The 22,449-nt window shown below is 37.0% G+C and overlaps 1 protein-coding gene across 9 annotated transcripts in view; it reads left to right on the top strand.

The window, feature by feature from the left end:
* ERC2 (ELKS/RAB6-interacting/CAST family member 2) overlaps window positions 1-22,449 on the top strand; it is a 412,632-nt gene that overhangs the window by 108,998 nt on the left and 281,185 nt on the right. For all 9 annotated transcript variants that reach the window (XR_015913795.1, XR_015913794.1, XR_015913793.1 and 6 more), the window contains exon 6: window positions 9,451-9,618. Coding sequence is in view for 1 of the 9 variants with exons in the window: in XM_088532042.1 (XP_088388168.1) it covers window positions 9,451-9,618 (168 nt within the window). In the remaining 8 variants the exon portion in view is untranslated. The remainder of the gene's footprint in view (window positions 1-9,450; window positions 9,619-22,449) is intronic.

The raw sequence follows: 22,449 nt of genomic DNA, 5'->3' as shown, positions 1-22,449 counted from the left end.
CCCATCTAATGTAGAGTGCTACTCTGTTCAGGTAAACATCTTGCCCTATATATATATACATATTTATATTTATATATGCAATTATTTCTCACAGTAGCTCAGGGAACCCTTAGAATCTCTGAATTGTTCTCATGCATCCTGTATTTATTATTGCAATTTAGAGATGCCTCAAACCTACTATACGTGGACTGGGCAATTGGTATGTGCATTATTGTACACCAGTTCTGCAGTATGGTAATGTGTGAGGTGCACTTTATCTAAACTTATATAGCAAGACTGCCATGTCATAAATGGTCTAGCTTTTTGTGCATGCACGGATGAACTGCATGGTGCATTTGTATTGTATCTGTTTCCTGATAATGTACAGCTCATACCCAAGGACCTTAGATATTCGATATTTACCCTTGTCTCTTAAGCTCCTAGGGAGCAGTTGCTGTGCACGAATGCAGTTCCCAACAAAGAAAGTATGGAGCTGCTGACTGGTCTGGCAGTCAATTGAGGCCAACTATTAAAAAAAAAGGATTAAATCTCAAAAAACCCTAAACATACTTTCTATTGTAAATAGCAATAAACAGTCACAGGGAAGGGCTGCTACTTCAGAGGAGCTTTGGAAGGACTAGGCAGGCACCAGAGAAGCTGGAAGTAGTAGTTGTTTTGGGGTGGACAAGTAATGGAGCTGACCTGAACTGTACCACTTCACTTGCTGGTACTCAAACAATACAGAGGTCAGTCCTGTTGAGAGTTTATTCTTGCCAAAGTTGGCTCTGGAGCCAGGTTTGCTTCGTTCTTGGCTTTCGTTAAAAGCTTAATCCCTCTAGAGAGGGTGCGCAGGGAAATAGGCTATAGCTTGGTCTCTGGAAAAATGGAAGCAGGAGAGATGCAAAAACTGTCATATAGTAAAGCACTGAGTTATATTCAAAGTAAACAGCATTTGTTTACTTATAGCGCATTGTTTTACTCTTCTCCTCTGTTGATTCTGTTCTTATAAATAAATGAATAATATTGCACAAGCTGTCTTGTGTCACTAGGTTTGCCAGCTGGCTACAGATAAGTCTGGAGATAAGATTGTAGTCAGGCTGAATCCAACTGGACCTCCTGATGTAGGATAAACAAGCAGGAGACGTAAACTAACCCTCAAGTCCCAGAACAGGGTGTCTCATGATACTCTTCCCTCGAAACACATGTGGAATCGAAGAGGTTAAGGGCACAGCTCACCCCTTCAGTCATAGTAGGTTCCCACCTTAGCTGCAGAGTGGTTCACCTGCAGGCAGCTTGTGTGTGTGAATGTTGAAATCACTGGCACCAAATATTAAGAAAAAATAAAACTGAAAAAAGAAGTCATGTAAGAATTGACTTATTTTTAGCATATATAAAGCTAATGGATATTTACTAATGTTTTTATATTATTTTGGAGTTGTACACAATTTATTCATGAAGCAATTAAATGTACTGGCATAACTTTAAAAAGAATACTGTGACACTTTAACTCAGTATCTATTAATCTGTTTAAGAATAATAAAATTTGAATGTTATTGGAGACAAATTTCAGAAGTTTAAAGCTACCGAGATTGATAGTTTTGAAAATCGTTTTTAAGTATTTTGAATTTTTAACTGTCATTATGTTGCTAAATAACATTGACTCTGGAATGACTTACATCCTTCTGCAGTAATTCAAAAATATTATGACAGCTATAGTTTTATAGTAAGCATAAAAATCAGTGAGGTAAGTTCAATGAGGTAAGGTTAGTGCTGGAAGTTTTATTAACAAAAATTTTTAAGTATTAGCACAACAGTTACAATTCCCATGTGTTTTACAGAATTTGTTGGGGTGGTTCTGAATATTAAATTCTGACCTTTGGACTAGTTGTTTAAGCTACCTAATTTTAATGATAGGAGTAGGCAAAGATATAGGTTTGAAGAAAGCAGCTGTTAGGCAGTCGGCTGCATGGATGGGCCACACATGGGCAGGAATTCTTTGTAGCATGTAACATTGCAGAAAGCACTGGTTTCAAACTGCCTGAGAGAACCTCTTTTATGTCGGCTGCTACTTCCATTTCAGCTAAGACGTTTTCTTGTGTAGTGTGAGCGCTCAGAGTTGCCATTTCTCTCTTTTAAAGGAAAGCATAATCTGGACTAGTGAGAAAAAGAATGAAAGGGCAATCAGGACTCATTAGGGGAGGAGGTGGCTATGTTGGCTCTTGGGAGCTGTATATATAATCATAGGATCAGAATGCTTAAGGTTGGAAGGGATCTTTAGAGGTCGTCCAGTCCAACCACTCTGCACACTCAGAGTGCGTATGGCACAGGACTGGGTCAAGCGGATTTTGAAGATCTCCAGAGAAGGAGACTCCACAACCTCTCTGGGCAGCCTGTTCCAGTGCTCTGTCACCCTCACTGTTAAGAATTTTTTCCTTAAGTTCCTGTGGAACTTTTGATGCTTCAGTTTCTGGCCATTTCCTCTAGTTCTGTCGGTGGCCACCACAGAAAAGAGGCCAGCACCATCCTCCTCACTCCCTCCCTTGAGGTACTTATAGACACTGCTCAGATCCCCTCTCAGCCTTCTCTTCTCCAGGCTGAACAGGCCCAGCTCCCTCAGCCTCTCCTCACAGGGCAGATGTTCCAGGCCCCTGATCATCCTTGTGGCCCTGCGCTGGACTCTCTCCAGCAGCTCCACATCCCTCTTGTACTGTGGAGCCCAGAACTGGACACAATACTCCAGATGCGGCCTCACCAGGGCTGAGTAGAGGGGCAGGATCACCTCCCTCGACCTGCTGGAGACGCTCTTCTTAATGCACTCCAGGATCCCATTGGCCTTCTTGGCCACGAGGGCACACTGCTGCCTCATGGTCAACTTGTCGTCCACTCCCTCTCTGCAGAGCTGCTCTCCAGAAGGTCGGTCCCCAGCCTGTACTGGGGTTATTTCTCCCCAGGTGCAGGATCTTGCACTTGGCCTTGTTGAATTTTGTAAGATTTCTCACTGCCCAAGTATCCAGTCTGTGGATAATACCAATGTGCTACCTTTCATTAAATATGTCAAGTAAATGTATTTAATCTATTATGCTATCAAAGGATTTGCCCTTCCTTGTGCAGAATTATTGAAAGACTTTGTGATAGTTATTCTATAAGGGAAGCGTTCTGGTTTGATTTTCCTTGTTGTGAAGTCTCTTTCCTGTTAGTAATGTATGTATCTGTATGATGTGTGTATCTGCTTTAAAAGCCTCCCCTTTTTGCCAGTTCTCAAGTACTGAAGTAGTAAATGGAGAACAATAGATTGTCCTTTGAAGTACATGAAGCCTGCTACACTATCAGCTCTATAATAACATAATTTTCTGAATTAAAATTTAAACAATAGAAATCATAATACCCAGAGGGACGGGAGTGATAAGGTTGTTGCTAAAGCAATAGATGGAAGTGGAGTTTTTCTCCAGTTAAGGGAAGAGCTAGTTTACTCGCCAAAGCTTTAACTTGGAACAAGAATATAGTCAGTGTATGCCTTTTTTGCTTTCCTTTATAATTCCATACTGTAGAAAGATTTCCCCCAAACCTTTGCTTTAGCAAATATATTCATTTATGGTGGTAAAATAAATAATTCTTAACAGTGAAACACAGTAGTGCTTCTTCACGTTTTACTTCCTCACAGAGCTCCATAACATCAAAAATGCTTTCATAAATGATATATGTCACACGGCATATAAGTTAAATGGCTAACAGTAAGGGACTTCAAGAATTAGACGTCTTGACTGGAGCTGGTCATGAGTGGCGAGTGATGACATGAAGATTAATGAAGTTTGACTTTGAATTTGGCAATTTTTGGTGCTTACATGAACTTTTCCTTTCTTTCTAAAGTATAGCCCAATGCTGAAGTTATACGAAGTGTTGTATATTTCCAGAGCAAGTGGCAGTTTATTGTATTAAATAGTTGAAATAAGTAGTTGCTGAGGAAAAATCAGTTAGAAAAAAATAAAAAGCAATTTACTTGGACAAATATCAAATCTGCCTTTGCTTTATTTTTGTGGAAAATTTTAACCTTTTTTAGAATGCCAAGTTTAACTAATATATGTACTGCCAAAGCTTGGGAAAAAATAGTGAGTCTTAAAATTACAGTGTTGAATGAAAAGCCAGAGTGAGGTTTTGTGCACTAGCAATCCTTATCCTTTAATATATTAAAAATACATATCTGATACTGTTAAATTACCCGTATTTTGTTTTCTTTCAGATTATATTTAAAATGCAGTAGACATAAAAGGAGCAGTAACAAAATGGCAGACATTTCTCGCAGTACACTGGCATGCTGCGTTTAGAATTCTTCATTGTTTCACTATTTTAGAGATGTGAGATTTCACTGCACTATTTTCAGGGAACATAAAGATAATTTATAATATTGGCAAGTCTGTCCTGGCTTTACACGAGACATAAGGAGGCTGTTTTGCTCCTTGTCTTCCACAAGATGAGGAGCTGACTTAACAGCTTTATGGTTTTACACGATCTGGAGGTTCAGGTTTGACTTGTGAAATGATGTCATGCATGCTTAGCACCAAGCAGATCTGTATAGTAAAAGGTTGCATGTAGTTCAGGCTGAGGTAGTTTTGCTTCACATTATGAGCAATGTAAAAGTCTTGGTTCATGATTATTGGAGGCAGAAACAAGAATGCAGAGAAGCAGAAAATGACTGGCCTAACCAGTGTTCTTGTAAACCTCCACACTGCATTCCTGTGAACAGAAAATGAATCTGTTCATCTAAGACCACACACAGTATGAGCTGCTTATTCAGTCTCCCAGACTGGAGCTCACTCAGGGCTCTGCCTTTCTGTGAGAACTCACATGGAGCCCTGATTGCAGAGCAGCCCCTTGCTACGCATGTTGCTGGGGGATGATATGCCTATTTTATCTCAATGCCTACATTCCATCACGTGGGTGATCTTTTGAGGTTTAAGTGCTTTGCTGTATCACTCTCAGGAAATCTGACCACTGGTTGATGCTATAGTAAACATAAAAAAATTATGTACAAGGATTAAAAAAAAAAAAAATAAAAGAGGAGAAACTCCAAAAGAGGTAAAAAAAGGAGAACACCAAAAGAAGAATACATGTTTTTCAAAGACGATTTTGGATCTCTGTGCTTCAAACTAAGGTATGGGAAATTATAGAAAATTTTACGGCCTAGGTGTCTTCACACATGCAAAGCATAAGCTACTGCTGTCATCAGATACCCTCTTTTATGCAATGCTTGTAGGTTTTGTCAGTAACCCAACTGATAAGCCTCTCTCTATATCTGAGAAAGATTTCCATTTCACTACTTAGCAAGAGATGAATTTCCTCCTACCTCAGACTCCAGCTGGAACAGTAGATCAAGTGCATGTTTGAGCTATGGTTCAGTGAGAAAGGGCTGGGAGATAAAGTTTAGCTTCCTAATGCTAACACTGGATTTGCTGCGGCTTGCAAGAGATCTTGCAAAGCGTTGTGGAAGTGTCAAAGTCTCAGATGGTGAGTGCAAGGCGTGATGGTGCATGTGTCCCTCTTGGAGGAATTTACAAGTCACTTGGTCTCCCTCCTTGTTTTCTTCCATGGATTTTTCGGTCACCTTTGAGAAGAGTTGTTTTTAATTACTGAGTAGGAGAGGTGACTAGTAGCGACAGGAGTGGTGGTGGAAAGAAATTTATGAGGAAGAGAATTGTTTGCTTGGCTGCTAGAGTTGGGATAGGAGAAGGATGGATAGAGAAGAAAAACCTCAAGCTGCTGCTCAGATGAGTTCAGCCAAACAGAACTGTATCTAGCAACTCTGTAGGCTACTGTGTTTTCCCAGTCCCTGGGAACAAACTCATTCCATTGCTTGCTGAGAGTACCATCAGCTGTAAAACAGGCTTGTGACGTGTGGAAGATTGGAGTTCATGCCCTGCTGATGAAGAGCAGTTCTGGAGCTCCTGCTGCAGTGGTATGACCTGCTTCTCTGTTGCTGCTTAAGGGCCTAGCAGAGATTTTTGTGATTTGACTTACGGGATTACTTATGGGCGTGTAACGAATAAGTAAATAAGTACAAAGATCATCTGCTGATGAGTATCTGATGAGATCTTGTTGTTTTTTAAAAAAGGGTCGGAACTTTTCCTGCTCCTACCCTTTTTCAAAAGTTAAATCATTGAATTTTGCACTGCATACTGCACACCAGCTGCAAGACCCTATTACTTTAATATTGTAAAATCTTAAGAATAAATCCTAGGGAGTGTAAATCTTTTTTCCAGTGTATAGAAAAGCAGTGAGCTATTTTAAGAGCAGGAAGAACATGGATTTTGAGATTCAATAGATCATCTAAATTGGTCCCCAACCAAGCTTTAAAATGACATTGCGAAGACTTGTGCTCAGAATAACTTTAGCATTACAAAACTCAGAATATAAATAAAAATAAATCAGATTCTGCCAATTGTTTTGTACTTTAATAATGTTCTGATCAACTAGAAAAAAACTAGATTGCTTAACACACATGGCCTTTTCTGACTGCTCAAATTGTACTACTTAAAAATGCTGAACTAACATTCATGTCCTTTAAGTTACTTCCTTCTAGCTTTTTATTATGAATAAGCTTTGTGAATTTTCACGTAATGTCAATTTTAAACCCTACTTCTTCATTTTCTGTCATTTTTATGTTTGAAATTTGGATTAGTGAATCTAAAATTTCTCACTTGCCTGGCTTCCTGGAGCTAACTCCCTGCTAGATGGAGAATTATTTTAGATTGCCACATCATATATTTTCAGTCTCAGCCTTGTCTCCTCAATGGCATACCTGCAGCCAAAACAAGCCTGTGTGGATCCACTTAACGTGAACACCTCCTGGTTTCAGAGCAGTGGAGGAATACAGTATCAGACAAATGGTCTCTGTTCAAGGAAAGGTGGCTTTGGAATAACAAATGGCTGTGGCATTTTTAATCATAGCTCTGTACCTGGCGTGATGTGATAACGTCATTCTAAGGGCTGATTCTTTTGCTGAATTTCTCTATTTGCACATGGACTCTGCATGCTCTCTGCGTTAGATTGTGCATTTCTTTCTCTGGGTAGAAAGTGTGATTGTGGCAAAAGGTGTTTAACAGTATTTTTAGTATATCCTCTCCTGGACTGTAAGTTATAATTTGTTATTTCAATTTTCCAGAAGGCTGGTTATTTAGGTAAGAGTAAACTCTGATTTCTGTAGCCCAGGCTTGACTCTGGGAATTTCAGCACCAACAAGGGCTTGAGTTTGTTCCTTTGTGGTGACTAAAAGTGCAAATTTCTGATAAGAGCTCTTGAAAAGGCTTAAATGAGCGGACCAAATTGAATGATCTGTTTATCATTAAAGTTTGCTATTCTTTCATGATGACCTTTTTATAGTGGTCATTTTGTTTAGAAATTTGTTTTCAATAATGAGGTTTACTTAAAAATTGTCTTCTAGTATTTAAAAGCGTACATGATGAAAGCTGCTTTTTACCCCAGATTTCCCCACCCATGGCTTAAGTTCTGTTGCTGGTGTGCTGCTCAGCGATTCATTTGTAGCTGCATTTCTGAAGGGTATGTGCATGCAGGGATGATCTAGTTGAAGTGATCATTGAAGGGAAAAATATACAGAATTTACAACTTCCCAAGTGTTATTTATTTATTTATTTAACAATTGATATGTTGGTTCCTGCTTGTCCTGTTATCCTGTACTATATAGGAGGATTCTGTAGGATGTCAGAGACAGCAGTAATAAAGGATACAAGATTTCATTTTGCAGCTGTAGTTTCTGTTGCAATTTCATCTTAAGGTTTCACTTCCACTTCACTATCACATCATTATAAGAGTACTTAAACATCTGCTTTACTAGGATGGAGTTTCATTATTATATTTCAATTTAAAGAAGCTATACATATATATATATATATATAAATATTTATATATATAAAATCCTCTGAATATCTTTTAGAAACTGCCAACAGTGGTAATAGTATGTTAGGAGTTCTTGAAGGTTGTCTCAGTGCTCATTGTAACATTGACTGCTTCCTCTTTGGTGTTGAGTAGGATGACACCTTTTCCACTGAGACTCACTTACTACTCTAGGTTGAGTAGGATTTGCATCTGTGAGGTAGGAGTGTTAAATTGACTTGAATAATTTACACTTTATTGTCTTGCTCTTTGTTTCTTCCCCCCCTTCATGACATTTTTTTGGTTTTTCTTCCTGGAATCATTATCTTTGTCCACTGCTGTGGCCCTCTCTGTCTTTTCACATCATTCTTACTTTCCTGTTTCTTGATCATAATCTTCAAAGAGCCAATTCCTGCCTCTTCAGTTCTTTGAGCAAGTACCCTGTCATTTTGATTTTCCCTCTTGCTGCTTTGTTCCTTGTTTATCCAAATGGTTTTCTTTTTTCTGATGATGCTGATTTTGCTACTGTCCTTGAATGTGGATGGTGCCTTATCCCCCAACCATTTATTGGTAATGGAAGAGTCAGCTGTTTTTCTTCTTCTAAACTTTTACAAGTACCTAAGCTTTTAATTACAATTAGCAGTAGAGCTAGAAACAGCTGCATACAAATAGTAACCAGCATCAGGTGACCTGCAGATTTTCTCTGATCACCACCAACTATGCTTCTGACAATAACTAGAGAACTGTTGAAATTGTGTTAAAAGAACAATAAAAACACATTCCTGAGCATTTGTATAGCAAAGAAGATAAAATACGTATGCTTCCTGCATACTCAGAATGCTTGCTCAACCTCTCATTTGTTTTGGAGGGATAGTAGGGTTAGTTTTCTAAAGAGGAAAGGCAATTATGTATAATGACTTAGATATTTCTTTACTAAAAATGGTGGAGAAGATGCTTCTGTCTTTGGAAATACCCATTATTTTATCTGACAGGACTTGGTGCTTGCTATAGAAATTACAAGGTTAACTGTTAAGTTAAAATATTGCATTTAACTGTTAAGTTAAAAAGATGCATGCTGGAGAAAAATGGAACACAGCAAATGGGGCATCTTTGTAAAATAGTTCAATTCTAGCTTACTGGCCTGTGTCTATTTGTGTGGTGACTGTAATATCTAGTTGTGCACTGCATGGCTTTAATAACTAAACACAGGATATGGAGTACTATTTTCAGTCAATTATATATTTAGTCAAGATGATTCTGGTTTAATCATTTATGAACACATCAGATTAGGGCCGTTTTAATGTATTTCAAGTTTTGACGGTTTCTATTTCAAGTTTTGACTGATATTCAAGTTATATTCAAGTTTTGACTCTTTCTACTCTTTATTAATATTTTAGGGCTAAAAGTGTTTTCATTTTTTATTATAATTTAAAAAGGAGAAGAGCCTCTCAAAGCAGGGAAAAAGATCTTGGAAAACCTCCATACAAAAAAAAATTAAGCAACAAAAATCAGCGAGTTATAGGAAATAGTAAAGATGAATAGTACATTTTAGTTAAGACCACAATATGTTTGCTTTATTTGTTCTAGGTTGATGCCTTGAGGTTACGATTGGAAGAAAAAGAAACCTTTCTCAATAAAAAAACAAAACAACTTCAAGACCTCACAGAAGAAAAAGGAACCCTGGCTGGAGAGATTCGAGATATGAAAGATATGTTGGAAGTAAAAGAAAGAAAAATTAATGTCCTTCAGAAAAAGGTAAAATCACTGATGAAAGAATGTGTTATAAAACTTCTGAACCACATGTAAAGAGAATATTTCTTAGAATGTTTTGCTTTTAAAATATTTTAAAAAATATAGGGAGTCAGTGTATCGTTGTCAAAGTGCTTGTTTGATTTGGTTTGTTTGCTTTACTCTGAATCTTCCAAGGACCTTGTAATGGGAGGACTTATATTAAGTCAATTATGTACTTTCCCTATGAAAAATAAGCTAATGATATAAGAATGCAGGTACTTTCTTTAGGTCTTATTATCCTTATTTCTAGATTTCCACAAATTTAGCCAACCCCTTTTTCTCTGTATTGAAGTTGGTTTTAATCAATCATTATAATTTCCACTTGGAGACCTGCTCAGGGGAACCTTTCCTGAGAAGGCAGCTCTGCATGGGTTGTGCACAGAGTAGTTCTGAGTTTACTTACTGCATCTTTCTCCTCACACCCACAAGAAGTATTTATGCTAACAGGTATGTACTGTGTGTGTTGTGTGTATCACTCTTTAATGTATATTGATGTACTTGTGAACATGCAGAGGAAAGGAGAAAAAGTTCATGGAATCAAATATATTTTACTACTTTTCCTTTCCAGGTATATAGCCAATCAAAAGCTGATTCCAGTAGAAAATAACAATTTTTTAGCCTTTTATTTACCTTGAGTGAAAGTTAACTAATTTTGGTTTCATTTGGGATTTTTGAAGAAAAGAATGTATCTTTTCCTATGTTTTGTGTTTTATAAAGCAAATCAACAACTTACCGTAGATCTTCTATTTGGATCTTGAGGCAATGGTTTAATGGGTAGGTGTAGACTCAGTGATCAAAATTGCATGGATACAGTTTACCACAGAGGTGTCATCACTGTCTGGCATGGCTGCCTAGTCAGGAGTATAGTAGGGTTTTTTCTTTTCTTTTTTTTTTTTCTCTGGTTTTAATAGATCATCACTATTTTATTGGGGCTTTCAGATTTTCTCACCTCTTATGTGCCTGACAATAAAAACAATCACTTCAAGCTGGATTGCCATTCTTAACCGAATCTTAGCATAAACATATATTATGGTCTAGAGCTCTAGTATACAATGTAATAAGTAGCTCATGCCAAGAGCTAAGTGCAAAGTGAGAGGTAATACTGAGTTGATTGTTTAGGATTTGAAATAGCGTGTGATTTTTTTCTTAATTTATCCTGAACTCTCATGTTTTCTGCTATAGGAATATGAGCCTCATTGATTACTTGCTTTAAAAGAGAAAAATAATTCATATACCTAACTGACATGATGTATAAGTATGCTTACCAGAAATATTTTTAATAAAGCTATTACCATAAAATTTAGATCTTAACATGCCAGAAATAACAACATCAGGTAATAATTATATCATTTTGTTTCTAATAAAAGAATATCATCTTCGGAAATCTTGTTTTTATAATGACTGTCAGGTCACATTTTAAGTTTTGGGTCATTATTTTGGTTGTGTCTCACTTCCAATAAGTTTAGGAAGAATGATGATTTATCTAGATAACTGAAGTGAAATTTTGTCCTGCTCTGGTCTCTCCTGTTTTTTAAATAAATTCAGAGTATTATACTGTCAAGGATGCTTTCCAGAAATTTTGTTGTTGCCAATGAAAAATCACACTTTTTAATGAAACTGGAAAGTGCTTTCTATATTTTCTAGCTAACCCAAGTGCCGATTTTGTCTTGAGCTCTTGTGATTAAACTCCTTGAGCATCCCAGCATCCTTGGCAGCAGGGGTGATCCCATCTCTGGATCAGGATACTGGCATGTATTGGAGATGATGTTCAGCTGTTCACTGCATGACTATTCAAGGCTTTCAAGCTTTTCTGCCATTAGTGCCTTGATATTTAAAAATATCTCTGTGACAAATGATTTTATTCTCACTACATGAAGTAATGCATCCCAGGACATTCACATCTCTCAGAATCTGTCTGAGATGTAGGGAACAGAGGTCCTTTTTGAATATAGGCAAACTGTTCATTCAGTGATGTGTATCTCAGAAACGTGTTGGAGTGTATGTGTAATGGTTGTTCTTAGTGCTATAGTATTTTCTTGCAATATTTTTAAACAGTGCTCAAGAATTCCAAATAATCTGGTAGGAGATGCCTTTTCAAAAATAAAATTCGCTAATACACCTCTTTCCTTTCCAGCTTTAACAGCAGCAACTGCATAAGAGAATGCATTTTGTTGCAAATAATGTAATCACTGTATGTAATTGTAATAATTTTATCTTTTACATGAATTTAATTATGCTTTTATCCTTCTTTTTGTGGAGTTGCAAATGGCACTTGCATTTTACTGTTTCTGGGTCATCATTCCCTTCAAGTCTTTTAGCCACTACTACTACTACTTCACTAATTATTTCGGTTGAGGTCATGAAGCCAGATGTTTCTGTGTTGAGGATTTGGCAGTTGATTTGTTCCCATCATTCACGTCTGTGTGTTGGTTTCAGAGAGTGAGAAGTGATGGGGATTATTTTCGAATGATGTAGAAGAGCTGAAATGGTTTTTTGGTCCCTCTAGTGGACTGTCCTTTGTTTACAGACCTTTTTTTAGGTCATTGCAACAATTGTCTTATTACTCTCGTGAAAATCCTTTTAAAAGGACTAAGAAGGAGTACAAAGAATCGCTCTTGTTCGTCTTCCTAAGTTCTCCCTAAACATTAGATTCTTCTAGACTGTAATTTTATAATGCTTATCTCTCTCTCTTTTTTCTTTTTTCTTTTTTTTTTCTGTTCAAGGACAAATTTAATATTGGTGTATTTTTATTCACTTTGGATATGAAGATATATGAATAGGCACTTAGGTTTCTTTCCAAGTTGGAGTTGTGTCTTCTCTCTGGGCAGTTGTTTGGCTTGGGGGATAGAAGCGGTTCTGTTGAGGGCTCCCTGACAAAGATGGGAGGGAGGCAGCAGAAGAGGCGTAGTGGCTCTTATAGGATGGCAGAGGAACAAGCATAAGGCAGCACGTTGCATAAAAAAGGAATGGACTAGTTAATGGGCTAGTAATGCGTTTTCCTTTTATGCAGCGGTTTCGAGGTAGTATTTGACAAAATTTAGAAAAGCACCACACTGTTCAACCTAATTGGCAGGCTAAGGGAGGCCCTGCACTGGAACAGCATGCATTTAGAGGATTTGGATCAACGTAGATTGGCATGGAGTAATAATAAACTTATGTCAATGTCAGGGGTGCAATATTACTTAATATTTCTCTCTTTTAGATTCTTTGGCACCACTGTTTCATTTTAGTGCCAGTAAAGTTGGGTATGTTGTTTTAATAGCCTTGTTTAACCTGGCAAACCTAGTCTTACACCTCATATCTGTCATTTTAGCAAGCAGAGGGGCAGACCTTAAAAATCTTTATGTATTTCATACCAGAATATGCAATCTCTTTGAATACAGTCAAATTAGAGATTGGGAGGCAGAAGTGCTGAGTTGGATGACACTTCTTTCATGTCCCTTTTTACTCCTAACTTCCTCTTTTATATATCGTTAAATCTGGTGAGTTTTGTCTTTTTAGAATCTGCAGATGTTTTAAATTCAATTCTGTACTCAGAACTAGGAGTCTTTTGTGTTGAAAACAGTAGCGACACAGCACAGTGGAGAACGTCCTGCTGGATCATATTAGGACAACAGCTTGTGGAAATTCTTTTGTGGGGATTATTACAAACAACAAAAAAAACCCCACCGTGTAAAGGGGGATAATATAATATTCTACTTTCACTTGCAACACAACCTTTTATGTAAAATGCTACAGTTTCCATCTTTAATAGTTTAAGCTTTGTGATTGATGAAGTGCTACATGACTGAAGGCCCTAACCTACCAGCTAATTAACGTTTGTAGGAAATGTCATAAAGTCTTAGCTCTAATGTAATAATTGGAATGTGTACTTGGAGTGGCTGGACTGTGCACACTAGATGATATTGTCCAGCTCACATTAAATTAAAATGTGCTTTACAGTTGATTGCATGCATTACTACTGGCTGTCTTCAAAAAATACTGAATTTACATAATTTCAGAAAAAGAGCATGCTATGCAAATAAGTCTTAGCTTGTGTTTAGAAAATTGTATTGTCACTTGACGCAGGTATTCTGGCTGAGAGCACCATAGCTGGAAAAAAACAAATACAGAACAATCTAGCAGATAATTTTATTTCATTTGAACTCAACTTGTAGAAGGTGCAAGCACATCCTGACAGAAGATGCATTTGGTTTTTCACATTTAATCAGTTGGGAGCACCTTTTCATAATCACATGATAGACCAATGCAATTGTTACAGGAGAGAAATCTCTCTAAAATACCTGGTCAATTATGGTGTGCTATTTTTGTTGTTTTGTTTGCCAAATTTTATCAGACAGTGAATAGGCTGTGATGAGAACTGAAGTTTTGAAATTACCACATCACTGAGTTTTGTTTCATTGCTGGAATGAGACAACAGGTGCTGATACCTTAACTCTTCCACAGAATAGACCAGTGTTCTGCCTGCGGATTGCAAGTGTTGCTGAAACATTGGGGAGTCATTATGATGGTACATGCAAATTTTGATGGCATTTTCAAAGCTGCTATGATGACTACTGGCTGGTATATAATATTAAGAAATGTTTGTTCCTAATACTATATGTCCACTTTAAGTATACAGTCTTTAGTGTCACTGACTGCTTAAGGTTGCAGCTTTGCCGCATCAGATAATGTTCATTAGACACGACAGCCTGAAAGGCAGATAAAACTAAATATAGTTTTTCTTCAGGTTAGTAGTGCTGATTCCAATACTGTTAAGATTGTCTGTTCTCTGTTGTGGTTATACACACACAAAAGGAAGCAATCAATTGTAAAACAGACCTAAAATATGGTTAAATATGATATATAAGAGAGATTAAAAAAGGCCATTTTTGGGGAACTGATTTAAGGTGTTATGTATATACATTTATCTAGAATTTTAAAGGTACATCTTTAAGCATAAATAATGAAATTTATTCCAGACTGAGTTATGCTAGCTAGTTTTGACAAAAGATTCTTCAAACATAGCTCAACATAGAAGAGTATTTAATATTCAAGACTTAAATAACACATAGCCTACAGAAGTGCTCTTAGTAATAGCATGTCATTTACAAAGAATGGCCGAGATTAATGAGATGCTTACATAAATTTCTCATACTGCTAGTGTGACACCATGGTGGCATGGGAGAGGAAAGACGTTGTCATTAGATTCTGAAATGCCAGCAGTAATTAATAAAGTTGTCTTTAAATAAGACCCTCAGTTTATTCATGCTGAGAAAGTAGGCAACTCACATGCTGGGAATGTTATGCTGAATGAGAGAGCAGTATTTTCTTTTCAGTAGTTGAAATATCTTTTGAAATATTAAAGAGCTGAGTTAGGTGTAGAAGGAATGGGCTGCAGAAGACTAGGAGTTGTCATTCTTGGAAGGTGTGGAACAGCATAAAGGAATTATTTAGGGAAATAGATGCTTCTTTATGCATGTTCTAAAGAACAAAAGAGGGTTAGAATTGCTTAAGAGAAAAATATATTCATCTGTGAAATAGACTGCCAAGAAATGTAATACAAGCCTACTAACTGAAATTTCAAATGGCAAGAGAGTGTTAAAAATATACCTGATATGAGTTTTATATTAGGTGCCTTTCCATCTTGGATGTATATTCAGCTGATTCACTGCTTATGGAGCAGCATCTTGGAGTAGCGGCCCAGCTGTTTCCTAACCAGCTCAATGAGACAGATTTAATGGGTTTTGTGCCTGCAAGCCATTTACCTCAGAATCTGTGACAACTCATTTCAGTGACAGAAACCCAAATTCTTCAAGAAGTAGCATTATTTGTTCTTTTGCTCCAAAGTACATAGCTTATGGAACAAAGATGAGCTGAAAACCAGAGGCTTGTATATGTCAGCGGTTATTTTTTTTTCTAACAGGCACTTTTGAACTTCTGGCACAGCAGTTAGCTGAGCTGGGGGTTGGGCAGGTAGCGTGGGTGACTTCTTAGCTTTATGACCAAGATGGACATTGTGAAGGGGAATCGTCCGAGCATGTTGCAGGCTGCCTCTTGGTGTGTTGTAGCTGTGTACACTGTGATTTACTACTAGATTCCAAAATTCAGACGTATTGGATTAGATTATCATTTTTTTATATATCCTAGAATAGAATAAATACATGTTTGCTAAAAGCATCAGATTATTTAAAATGACCAGCTGGGAAGATATTGCTTAGTGATAATCTAACTAAAGCAAGGATTGGTTTATTCTGAATATCATAGTGATTTTTTTTACATAATCTATGTGTCAGTTATACCCATGTCAGATTTTCTTTTGGGATACATAAGTTGTCGCCTTCGGTACAATCCTTTGTGAAGTCTGGGAGCCGTGCATCCTGTCAGGCTGTTGTATCTGTAAATGTTATATACGCTTCTTGATACTACATGTAGAGAGGAATCAGCTGTTGATTCCACTTGTTTGGGCAGGTTTTTGTTAATACCGGAAGTATCTCAAAGCTGTAACTACTGCTCAGATAAAGTGAGGATCTCGTTTGCCCAATTGAGGATGGAATCTGAATCTCAGTCTCTTCCATTGTCTAGTACTCCTGAATCTAATTTCTGCTACCTAACTAGACACAGTGCTAAGATCCAAGTGAAATAAAAAAGATGGGCAAAGTAGTTCTTGGAAAATTAAATAAAAAAATGGCATGACATTGCTTAGTCTTTAAATATGAAGAAATATCAGGCCTTATTTGCCCTTTGCTTAGGAATAAAACTGCAATAAATCTATGAAAGTAATTATGCCAATGTAAACGCTTATGTATCTGGGAGGAAAATCAGGCCAACTATACTTAATGCATAAGAGATGCCTTGATTGGTCAGGAGAAATCTACTTTGATGTCCCCAGGTAGACTCAGAATCCTCTGTTACTCTGTGTTTAACCACACATTGAAGTGCAGCAAGGGAACATATATACATAGCTCCTGTAGTTCCTGTTGCTGCTCTTGAGTGATGGGGAGAAGTTGCTAAAGCGCTACGTGAATTTCTAAACTATTGTCTTAGAGCAGCAGCTTGTTGATAGACAGAGCTAGGTGTAAATAAGTGCATATTTTCAATTGGAGAGGAATACCTGCTGTGAACTATCCCCAAATCTTCATCCATGGTTAAGTCTGGATTTTTACCATGGCTGTCATGGGAGACATAAATAGCCTCACTTGAATGTTTATTAAAAAAAATCCATAGCTTCTGAGATCTTGAGATTTTTTGTGTGTCATAGGTGGATAAGAAATTAAGCAGTTGAACAAATGTGGAGAACTTCAACATATAAAATCTAGACTATATAGGAAGGTAATAGAAAGCAGGAGCTTGAAAATTTAGTTGCAAAAGAGATAATCCCTGTGAATTATCCCTGGGAGGTACAGTTTTGTAAACTGTTAGATTTATATGAGATGTGAGTTCACACTCAACAATTAATGTATTCAACAATTCTTGCTGTTAGCACTTGTTAATAGTTAGTAATTTTGGTATACTCTCTTTTTATGAAAAAATAATACAAGTCTGCTTCTTGAAATGTGTAAATTGCAACACCTTCCATGAGTCCAAGGCCTGCAAATTGCTCCAAGGTTGTGGAAAAGGTAGAAAAGACACCTCATGCCTTGCTGCAGGCTGGAGAGCAGATTAAACCAAGTCACATCATCATCCTTGTGAGTAGTCCTCTGGGAAGCAAGGAACATTTCTACTTCTTTGGGCGCGTTTCCCAGTGTTTGATGCTGACAGACCTATATTCTTGAGCCCTCTGCTATCATTCATATGAGATGTGTTTCTCAGTAAGGGCTGAATTTGTCTTTTATCTATTTTTGGAGGGAAAGGATAGACAGTCCTGCAGTCATTGGCTATTGCTTTGCCTTAAGTGTTTTGCTGCAAAGCTAGTCAGAAGACAAAGAAGTAGAATAGGAAGAAATAGTTTCTTGCTTGATTTTGGTGGAGCTTTCTGTACTGCTTATAGATTTCCTGATTAACACTTACAGACTACCTGGTAAACTGTGCCTGCTAATGCTAAAATAAAAATACTCCAAGTCCAGAAATGCGAAATAAGCAGTGTATTTGATTTGTTGTATTCTTATCAGTTCTAGAATTATCACTTCACTTATGCAGGCAGTTTGCTGGACATAATTGTTATTTTAGAAGTCCAGATTGTTACTATTGTTATGTGCTGAATGGAAGACCCTGCAAGTAGCATTACTGGCAGAATATTGTAGTATCCTTATTCATATTGCTTCTCCTTTCTATTCAGACATTTGTAGGAAGGTATTGCATTTGCTGTTATAGAAAAACTAAACTGTTAAGCAGATGTTGATTAAAGACATCCAAGTTGCTGTGTTTAATATTTCAGTTTAAGTTTAGTGGTGCTTTGATAGTTTATACATAGCAAGTCTGTGTCTGGCCTGCAGTAACTAATGGTGCAACTCAATACATGCATTGTCTTTGTGCTGCTGTAGTGCAAATATTAAATTACATCTCATAGTAACAAGAATCTTGGGTTTCTGATGAACAACATTTGGAACATTTCAACTCCTAATTTCAGTGTGATATAAACCTACGTATACCGACCATATGTTAATTTAGAATGATTAGGGAAAAGCATCCCTAAAAGAAGGGGGCAGGGAGCAATGCTGTAACATCCTTTTGCCAAGCTTTTCTTTCACTTGAGGTGGTTATGCCACCTTTTACATCATAGGGATATACATTCCCTGTCTCACCAGTGAGCTGAAAGATAAGTTTTAGATAGAAAAATATAATTTCTCATGAATTACCTTCTCACTGTTTAAGCTCTACTGTTCTTTTTTTTTCCACTGGCACTTAAACTCTCATAAAACTAGCTCCATCTGAAACTGCATTGCCTATCCTAGTTTTGGAATACAATTTCTAAGGACAGAATGCTCTTCTGGTACAAATCAACATAGCTGTACTGAATGCATATTGTCATCTTTCTTCTACAGCAGCTAGGGGGCAGAGTTTCTGTTTGTGGGTTTTTTTTTTCCCGCCTTTAATGTAACTTTTTTTAAACTTATATATATATATTTTTCTATCTAATATTACTTCATTTCTTTTACTGTTTCTATCCTTCCTGCTCTGTCTCTTATTAATTACTCTGTGAGAAAGGAAGTCTAAAGTTTTAGATATTTCTTTTGTTGGTCTCTAATTTAATGCAGTATTATTATGTAGAATATCTTGTAAGAAAACTGGGAAGTAAGAGGACATTGGAAATCTCTGAAATAGTTTCTAAGGCTGGAGAGAGAGATATATAAATGAGAATTAAAATGACGGACCTGCTTTAAGGCATGACACTTGCCCCTTATTTCCTTTGAGGTGTGAAACATTTGTTATTTAACTCATAAATTGTATAGAACTTTGGGGCCGTATGGTCACATGAGACTCTGAATGAAACTAAGAGATATTGAGAGGTTGCTATATTTTGTAACCATCAAAGTCTACATTATCTCTCAAGCCCATTATCTGTATTTCAAGGTTACTATTACAAATACTTTTAATATTATACCACAAACTATCAATCTAAAGAGATGCATAATTTCCATAAAAGTATAACTTATGGCCAGAGACTTCTAACTAAATTACTTTTAGTATATTGCTATACTTATAACTGTATATTTTAAGGATTATCCTGGGCTGTAGAACATTGCAATATTTAGATGTGTGTTTATTTTGTTTTTCTGTAAATTCTTGTATCTTTTATAGCTTTCTTTTAGAATTAGGTATATAGCACTTGCTTAAATGATAGTTGTATTGGGCTTCAGAATCAAATCTTGCAGGGCATGTTAAATATCTTCTTAAACTTTCCAAGAAAGGAAGACATGCTTTTCATTCACTTACGCTGGGGATTTAAATAGTAATCCAAACCCATCAGTAGAAATATATAGGGACAGTAAAAATAAAACAGAAATTCTGAAAGTATTACATATGTATATAAATTTTAAGAATTAAATAGTACGAAAGAAAAAGTAGGAGATTACTAAATTGTGGTAGAGTTTAAATCCACTGTGGATTCTTTAACTGGATTGTCCACATGGACATGTATAACTCAGTGGAGCACAGGCTTCATAGGTTGTAAGTATGTTGTTATAAGTCATTGTTTTGGAGTAAATATGGAAGGAATGAATATAAAAGAACAATAAGACTAAAAAAAACCTTCAGGCCATATATAAAATTCTCAATGTTGAAAGCTGATTGAAGAAATATGAAAATAAAGAGGCAAGTAGTGAAGACAAGGGAGACATATCTGAAATAAGGAGGCAGATTTTATATCAGTTTTGGATTCCTTCAGCATTTTAATTTAGAAAATAGTCTTCAGTATTTCAATTAGAAAAATGTTTTCCAATGCTTAAAGGAAAAAATAATTTGCTTGAAAAAGAGATTTGAACAGTGCTAATGCTAGGATAACTGAAGCTGTGATACATACGAAAGTAGAGGAGTATTTGCAATGTGTAGCAAAGACTTCCAACGCAGTCTGCAGAAATACTGGATAGCAGAATGCAAGGTGATAATCTCGGTCCAGACAGCCTTGGTGTCATCACACCTGAAAAATCATGATTGATTTGAGACATCTTATTGCCAAAACAATGATGTAAATGTGAATAAGTTAGAGAACAGAAATAGCCGAAGCTGATGCTGAAAGGTATCAGGGTAAAACTAGTAGAGTTTAGGGTTTTCTTCTAACATTTGAAGGTTATAAATATCATAAAAGAGGAGGAATAATTCTGGACAGTGCAAAGCATATAAAACGAGTAGTATAAAAGCATGTTGGCAAGGATATCTGTTGAGTGACTGACTGTCGTTGAAATGGGAAATTCAGTTGCCACAGGTTTATAAAGGGTAGGTAATGCAGAATTGTGGGTCACAGTCCTGGAAAGGTTCTCTGGGTATCACAGCCTATTCCGCTGCCTAAAAGCTGTATTTTTGCAGTGAGTGAAGCTGTTACTACTTCTCTAGGGAATAAGCTTACATTTGCAGTGTAATCCAGGTGGGCTTCTTGCTTCCCTACCCCACGTCAGCTTCGAAAAGTGCAGTTTGTCATGTTGGAACCATCTGTCTTTTTTCTTTTTTTTCTTGGTGATTTTTTTTTCAAAGCTCTTCTTAACCTATCGTTGATGAAGATTCCATTATTTTTTCTCTGTTTCAGTTCTACTGATGGATGCTTCACATGGGTTTATCTAGACTGTGGAAAGGGGTCCATTGTTTTAACAAGTCTCTATTTGAATCAGACAGTGTGCTGGTTAGATCCCATCTAGTGCTAATTTAGAAACCAAAACCCAACCTATTTGGATTTCAGAACAGATTGGTCTTCAACTTTAAGACTTAGATTATTGATTTGTTTCTATATATTTCTGCAAACATACATGTGTATTTATAATACATATATACATACAATGTTTCTTTTCTTCTTTTTTTTTTTTTTTTCTTTTCCCCTTCCCTTTTTGGGGTGATTTCCTATTCATGCGGTCCAGCATATTGACATCTCTGTGTTCACTCATTGCTCTGGAAGACTTCCCATACTACTGTGTAGCTGGCTTTTCATCTCTCTCTGCAGCTCCTGAGGTGCCTATTACCCGATTTCCTTTGCAGCTTCCCTTTTCAGTATTCCCTGTTGCCCAACAATTGTCTATTCAACTTATCTGCTGCCTCACTCATGTTCCCACTACCATTTAACTTTTTTATGAGACCTACTATAATTTTTTAATCAGGACAGGCGCCTCCAAGTCTGCCCCAGCTGTTGCAGACATTATATAGGAATGACAAGATGATACAAACCAAAAGGTATATCACTGTTCATATTTTTATTAAAAGTGTATGTATGCAAAAATAGCTTCCTTTCCCCCCTCCCCCCCCCATGCGTGAGTTTTGGCTGCTTGCATACCAAATAGCATAAACATTTTCTTGAAAAATCTTTCAGAAGCTAACATATGCAATTCATACACACCTACAAAAATAACACAGATCAGGCCCTGTGTAAAAAATGTTCAGATATATTCAAATACCTAAAGCATGGGGTTGAGCAGAAAGCTAATGATTGTTGTGGGCTAGCTTAGAGAAATAATATAGGTCATATTTTGAGGTGTCTGAAACATGCAGTTGAGCCAGACTTCAAAAGCAATTCCATAATTGGTTATTACTGTGTGACACCTGAGGTGCTGTGAGATGTGGGAATTCATACCCAGCCTGTTTTGAAAATCTGGTCCTAAATATGCACAGATGCACAGATGGTTGTTTTTCAAGAAGTGCTCATTTTTCAGGAATGAATGTTCCCTTCTTTGTGCATCATAACAGAAATGATGCTATCTTTACTATCTTGAAAATACGTGTTATATTTTGAGTTATATCACAATAAATAGATATAACGAGAGTAAAAACTTTTCAATGCATGTCTGACAAGACTGTGAGCCCTGCTTAGAGGAGTCCAAGAGTCAAGCTGTTTTGTTCTGAGAATTTATTGGTCCCTGAGGAGAAGGAGACAGAGACTGAGTATTTCCAGATACACAAGTGGATATTATCAGCCCCGGCTTCTTTTGGCCCGCTTCCTGCTGGAGGTTAATTTTAGCATTAAGTTCCAGCTCTTTCTCAACTGGAGACTGGCAACAGAAGCCAAGCTTTTAGTGCAGGAGCTCCTAGCTGTGTGACAGCCTTCTCCCCTCTTGGCTCCATGTGCCTGCTGCCCGCCTTTTATAGCCCCGTCAAAGTAGCAGCTGACGGGAGGGCAGCTCCCTTCCCTGCGCTGCCCTAGGGGAACTTGCTGCTCCTCCCTCTGGAAACTCGGCG

This window comes from Tinamus guttatus, unplaced genomic scaffold (genome assembly GCF_059628265.1).
Source record: "Tinamus guttatus ecotype Peru unplaced genomic scaffold, ASM5962826v1 Tinamus_guttatus_pri_ptg000451l, whole genome shotgun sequence".
Classification (NCBI taxonomy): domain Eukaryota; kingdom Metazoa; phylum Chordata; class Aves; order Tinamiformes; family Tinamidae; genus Tinamus; species Tinamus guttatus.
This window is presented reverse-complemented; position numbering and strand designations above follow the sequence as displayed.